Consider the following 6,606-nt stretch of genomic DNA (forward strand, 5'->3'; position numbering starts at 1 on the left):
TAATAATAATAATAATAATAATAATAATAATAAAATATATAAAATAAGTCTTGATGTGAAAGAATAGCTCATGTCCACTATGTTCAGAATCCTACTTTCTGAGCAGATGAAGCAATATACTGATTCCTTTTTCGCGTTAACAGCTTTCAGCAAGCAAGTTATAATGCAACATTGACGAGAGCGCTTTCTAAATTTGGCAGCCTATCAAGGCAACACAAATTAGACTTCAACATATTAATAAAATGGTCTAAGAAACTGAGAATTGTCATTTTTTCACATACTTATTATCTCCCACTTATTTACATTGTAAAGGGCTAGCATAAGATTTTGACATTCATTAGATGTCAAGGTAGTGCATGGCTTATGACAGGTTGTCAGTTTATGACAGACTCTCCCCCAAAAGCTACTTACAACCCAGTTTCAAAGTTACGGCCACTGCAACACCTGAAATGGTGGTTCGGGAGAGAAAGAAATAAGAGTGAAACCTGATCATAGGCAAGAAAGAAAGAGTGCAATGAAAGCCCAAAGAGCTTGCAAATAAAGGGACAGCAAGGTAACATGGGCAAAGCAAAGCAAAACTCTCCCTTTTACCCATTACCTTGCCATCCCGCCCCTTCTTTCCAAGCTGGCAGCCTAAAGAGCTTTTATCTGGTATTTTATTCAGTCAAATGGTAAACACTGGAGTCCCTCTTCCAATTTTCCCTATATCTAGAACCTTGTGAGGTGGGTTGGGATGGGTTTGGTTGAAAGAGTGAGCTTTGTGGTTGAGGTTGGACATGAACCTGAATCTTCTCAGTGCCAGTTCAATACCTTAATTGCAACCTCACGTTGGCTCTCATGTATATGAGACTACTAATTTATATTTCTTTTGAGAAAATGAAATAACTTAGCAATGGTGGAATGATAGGGCCAATTGCCCTGTGCTCTACTTGTGTGTAGGCACAAGAGTCTTCAAAAGAATTAAGACTCTTGAACAAATTTATCCAGAGATGCACCGTACCTTGTTTCTTTTCCAAAGTCTTAATTAGTATATTGTAGTTAATAAGCATAGCAGGTTGTTTTATAAAACTGGCAATATCTGAAACTCAGCTTTTTCCTTCCCCGTACCTGATGGCTGTTTCTTTTGCTCTTCAAACAAATCAGCTGAACTTATGGCAGCATTTCCGGAAAGCCTTTCTAATCGAACTCTGGCTTCATACTACAGAGAGTAAAGGAAATTTCAGTAATAAAGAACGTGTCCATCTTTCCCATCTAGAGAATGATCTTCAAAATGTCAATCAAAGAAAGCATGCAGGCATGGCTAATTCTCCAAAGTTCATATAAAACTAGAAAAATACAGTCCATTATAACAGTGGTTCTCAACCTTTTTAATGCCGCGACCCCCAACCGGTCGTAAGTCGAGGACTAAACCGGTCGTAAGTCGAGGACTAAACCGGTCGTAAGTCGAGGACTACCCAACCGGTCATAAGTCGAGGACTTTCCCTGCCCGGAAGCGCCGTACATGCGTGGTTCCGCCCCCCTGCGCCGGCCGAGGCATAGCTGGCAAGCGGCAGAGACGGAGCAGGCCGACCACCAGCTGGCCCAGCCCAAGGGAGGTAAGGCACCCGCCGGAAAAGGGGGAAAAAAATGGCGGACAGCCTTGCTTGGCAACCCCCGTGAAATGGTCGATCGACCCCAAATGGGGTCGCGACCTATAGGTTGAGAACCGCTGCATTATAACAACCTACAAAAGTAATCTATATATATTGCAAAATTTAGATAACCTCGAAACAAATGTAAAATAGAATCCTACTCCTTTGAGCAGACTTTTTTTGTTCTATATCTAATGAAACAATATTTACATGGACTGTATTGAAATATTTATAGCAGTGAACTTTTTCCCTGAATAAATGAATCCTTCCAAATACAGTTTATATTCCACATTCTGACAAGTTGACACTGAAACCATTTTTCCCCCTGGATCCTTCCTCCTGATTTTTCTTATTGATTTTCCCTTTGAAAAATTTAGATAGTAATTGAAGAAAATATAAAACATATAAATGTTTTTGTAATTCCATGGTATTCGACATCTTTTCTTATTGTGATGGGATAACATTCTGAAACCATAACCGGTGAATAATTTCAAAATGTTTGACTACACTTACTTCAGCATGGTCTTGCTTTCCAAAATACATATCTGATGAAATAGCTTTTGCATTGCCAAATTTCTTTTGTGCTTCATCTGTGTTTGCAGATTTTTCATGCTCTGGTTTCCTACGAGACGATGACCTAAGAAATGTTTCAACATGGTTATATCTCAAGAGGTCCCAGTTCAACAATGAAATTTGCATTTTACAAATATCCTTAATACAGGTAGTTTTCAACTTACAATTAGTCATTTAGCAACTGTCTGAAGTTATGGTGGACTCCCTAAAAGGGACTTATGACCTGCTTCTGAAATTCTGATGGCCACCCCCTGCAGTCATGGGACTGCATTTTGGGTGCTTAGCAACTGGCCTGAATTTATGGCTGTCTGCAGTGTTCCTTAATCACATGATTGTGATTTATATTTTGGCTGAAAACTTCCGATCTTTGGCAAAAACTCCCCACAGCAAACAATGGAGTCATTTAATGAGCATGGCAAAAAAAAAAGGTTATAAAGTTAGGTGAGTCATGTGGGCGACCTGTTCTACAACCGTCATGACTTAGAGGAGTTAATGGGCAGGCTTTATTATGGTTGTTAAGTTGAGGATTACCTGCACTGTGAATACTATCTTAGTATGACAGATTTATAAAGACAACTACTTATTGTCTGTTTTTTATGTTACTAATGATTATACACAACAGTTACAATTGTAAAAAATCTATTTTCAGTTTATTATGGAATCATTTGTGACCAATACTGAAAACTACCCGGAAATCTTTGAAAAGGCATAAAAAATAGACCACAAGCACAGAAAATGTACTGTTTTTAAAAGAATAAGTGTGCAGTATTTATTATTTATGACTTTAATCCAAAGGAATTAGGAGCTTTATATTCCCTTGATGTACCTCCTTTTTTTCACAACCAATCTGGTAAAACTAGAAAGCAAAGCATCCTGTGTAATACAGTTCAATTCTACTTATAAAATCTACACTCTGGATTGTGCAGACATCCCACTGGCCACTTCCTCATTAGAATGTTTTCCAGAGCTTTCAGTGTCCTAACTGTTTTGTCAAAGTATTTTCTCATATACTCATTCAATATGCCGAATCAACCAAAAAGCAAAATAGTGTTTTTAGAGTCTTAACTCTAAATCCTTCACACACACACTCTACTCCCGTTTGCAGAGATGTTGTTAACATTCAGATTTCAAATACATAGATTTTTTTTGTGACGTAAATTTTCATTCCAATACTGAAATCTGAATATTCCAAGTTTACCCTATTTTGCAAAGATGATTTAATAGTGGCAGGTCAGCAAGCAAAGTAATCAACTTTGTGTATATTATGTCCTATAAGTGTTGATATTAAAGAAAGTTACCTCTCTGAATAGCTCGTAGGCTTGGAAGACAAAATCATATCAATATCTCTGCTGCTGCTGCTTTCTTTCTTCCAGAATGAATCAGAATTGTCATCCCATTTAGGAAAAGCACTACTTCTCAAGTCGGACGAATCAAAATATCTGAACAATTAGGAAAAACATTTCATTGATATTTGGAAGTCTAAGAGAGTAAAATATGTTAACTTTGGATCCATTCCTCTGCAACGGCAAGGACTGTTGTTTTACTAGAAAGCACTGTGCTCTTAATTAGCTTGGACAAGCTAGTTTTCTCCTATTTGCTTACCCCAATTAGCTAATTATTTCCTGTTTTTGCCTTAAATCAGACATGTCAAACACAAGGCCCGGGGGCCGGATGCGGCCCACGAAGTGGTTTCATGTGTCCCGCGAAGCCATCCTGGAAATAGTGAAGGAACGGCCCCCGCTGCCTTGGCCCTGGCCAGCCAGGAGCCAATGTACAATTTTGTGGTGGCCATCTTGGCACTTGCCCCGGTGGACCATGCCTTGGCACTTGCCCCAGTCCCACCCCCTTCTGCCAGAGACCCTCAGATCTGTCCCACTCCTGCCCAGGCCCCCATAGGCACCCTTGACGCGAATGATGTATAACTGGCCACGTCCACCCAGGAGGCCACACCCACTCCATCCACGCCCACCCAGTAGGCTGCACCCACTCTGGCCACACACACCCCCAGGGCAACCACAATGCTGATACGGCCCTCAGTGAAATTGAGTTTGACACCCCTGCCTTAAATACTTGCCCAATGCCTGGAAGATATTTAACAATGTGGCTAATCCTCATTTCATATGTAACCTTACTGTAAGCCGCTCAAAGTCACTGGTTGAGATGGCGGCTATAGAAACGGAATGAATGAATGAATGAATGAATGAATGAAAACTTCCCCTGTGCAACTATTTCCTGATCTTAGATTCCCAAAGCAATCTAAGCATCCCAGAAGGGAGAGAAGTTGAAGGGCTATAAAACTTGACTAACAATAGCAGTCCTCTGTGGGTGATTTGCCATGTTAAGTCCTTCTTACTGTTCTCCATACTCACTGCAGCAGGTAAAGAAGGAAAATCTGCTATGTAAGGATCCAAAATTATTCAATATTTTTTTTAATTACTTTTATTCTGGACTGCAGCCACTTCAGCTGACAATACTTACCTATTTGATGCAATGTATGCTTAAAATTTGATCTAATTTGTTCACAGTTTAATAAAAAAAATAAACATAACCAAAAAAAAGACAAAACAATTCTGCGCGTTTAGGACTTCATAGTGCTACTTGGCATAAATGGGCAACCCACACCCCATACCTAGTAGTCTTTTTGCTACTTATTGCAGCCACAAGTAGATGTGTTCAAAACGTTATCCTTTCTGCAGGTATTTTTTGGGGAAAACTTAAGGGACAAAACGGATGCGTCTTAAGTTTTTTCATGCTTTGAAATAAAACAAAACAAAAAGCTAATTTTCCTGCTTGGGCATATTTAAGTGGACATTTTAAATGTTGCAGAACTTAAAACATCCCTTTTGCCCTTTAGCATTCACCCGGTGGCATGAGAAAAAATTGCCATCACTTATTTCAATGTTACTGATGCCCCTAAATTCTCCAATCCGATGTTAAGGGAAAACAAATCTGCTCTAATGAAGACAGACAGCAAAAAGAGCCAGGACCATTTCAGTGATTTTTATACCCAACTGCTGAGTAACAGATCAGCAAAGTGTCAAATGCACTAAGCATTTCCAGTACACACAGGAAAAAGGAAACACAACTTCGAGTCAAGCTTGAATCTTGGTGCTATCCTGCCGTATTTTTTTTTCTAGAAGTGTTCATTTTCCCAATCTAGGCTAAAATCTGAAGGTTTCCTGGTGGTCTTCCATCCCAGCTCTTAAACAGGTTTGATTTTTTTTAATATTAGAGTCCAGGCAGTATTGGTGTTACTTGCTGAAACTCTGTGTCATTAGAAAAGAAAAGCTTTATTTATCTACCTTAAAATGAGGTCATGGACGCACATGTATGTTAACAATTATTTTCAAGATTTTAAAAGCAAATGATTACCTTGAATTGGGGCAAGAAAAATACAAATCATCTTCATCATTATACTTTTTTCTTGGTTTTGCGCTTGTTGGTGTTTCTTGTTGTATGATCTGCATATCTGAACTTATCGAATGGGAAATACCACTGGGGAGGGGGGGAAATTGAAGTTTAAAATGTTATCTTTAAAAAGAGAAAAAAAACAAAATCACATTGAAGTCAAAGATGCTTGATGCACTGTAACTGCAGCCAACACAGTCCAGAATATTTCAAATCTTCTAAGGGTGGGCAATCTGCAGTGTGACATATTTTTTGGGTGACCTGAAGAACTCCCACTGTGATTGCTGAAATATGAAAAATAGCGTAAACCTAACAATCAAGGTTAAAAAACAATGAAAAAATATTCAATTTATTGCCCTCCTGTATGATGTGCTCCTCCTATTTCTTTGGCCTTATGGTATATTGTGTCCTTTAATCACAAAAAGGTTGCCACAAAGTCCTATCTTACTCTGTGACACCAATCTTAAAGCATCCTTAAAAGCTTTTCCCAAGGACCTCTTTTGGGGGGCACTGTTTTAAACTCTGATGCCTGACAAGAAGTTTAGACAGAGGGGGGGAGCCCTCAACTCACCCTGAAGGGGCTGCCTTTAGAGGTGAAGGTGCTGGACTTGGAGTACGGAGACCCAGGTTCCAGTGCCCCCCTCAGCCATGAAAGCTTCCTGGGAGATTCTAGGCCAGCTCCTTTCCTCTCAGCCCAAGAGCCAGTGTGGTCCAGGGGTAAAGGTGCTAGACCAGGAGTGAGGAGACACAGATTCTAGACCAGGGGTGTCAAACTCGCAATGTCACGTGACGTGTCGCGACGTGCCATGACTTTGTTGCCATTGCCGGCAATGGGATGGGCGCGCTTTTGCTATGATGCATCCGGTCTATGGGCCGGCAGTTTGACACCCGTTTTAGACCTTCTTCAGCAATGAAAGCTCCCTGGGGGACTTTGGCCCAGTAATACTAATTTATATGTTTGTTTGATTGTTTATTTAACATATATTTATTTTAT

At 39.8% G+C, this 6,606-nt stretch overlaps 1 protein-coding gene across 3 annotated transcripts in view; it reads right to left on the reverse strand.

Annotated features, from left to right (window-relative positions):
- ARFGAP3 (ADP ribosylation factor GTPase activating protein 3) overlaps positions 1 to 6,606 on the reverse strand; it is a 42,293-nt gene that overhangs the window by 5,457 nt on the left and 30,230 nt on the right. For all 3 annotated transcript variants that reach the window (XM_015823536.1, XM_015823528.1, XM_015823520.1), the window contains 4 exons: positions 5,577 to 5,699; positions 3,503 to 3,643; positions 2,145 to 2,268; positions 1,108 to 1,198 (listed from right to left, as the gene is read on the reverse strand). In XM_015823536.1, the coding sequence (XP_015679022.1) occupies positions 1,108 to 1,198; positions 2,145 to 2,268; positions 3,503 to 3,643; positions 5,577 to 5,699 (479 nt within the window). The remainder of the gene's footprint in view (positions 1 to 1,107; positions 1,199 to 2,144; positions 2,269 to 3,502; positions 3,644 to 5,576; positions 5,700 to 6,606) is intronic.

The sequence above is a fragment of the Protobothrops mucrosquamatus genome, unplaced genomic scaffold, assembly GCF_001527695.2.
Source record: "Protobothrops mucrosquamatus isolate PMUCROS unplaced genomic scaffold, P.Mucros_1.0 scaffold_178, whole genome shotgun sequence".
Taxonomy (NCBI): Eukaryota; Metazoa; Chordata; class Lepidosauria; order Squamata; family Viperidae; genus Protobothrops; species Protobothrops mucrosquamatus.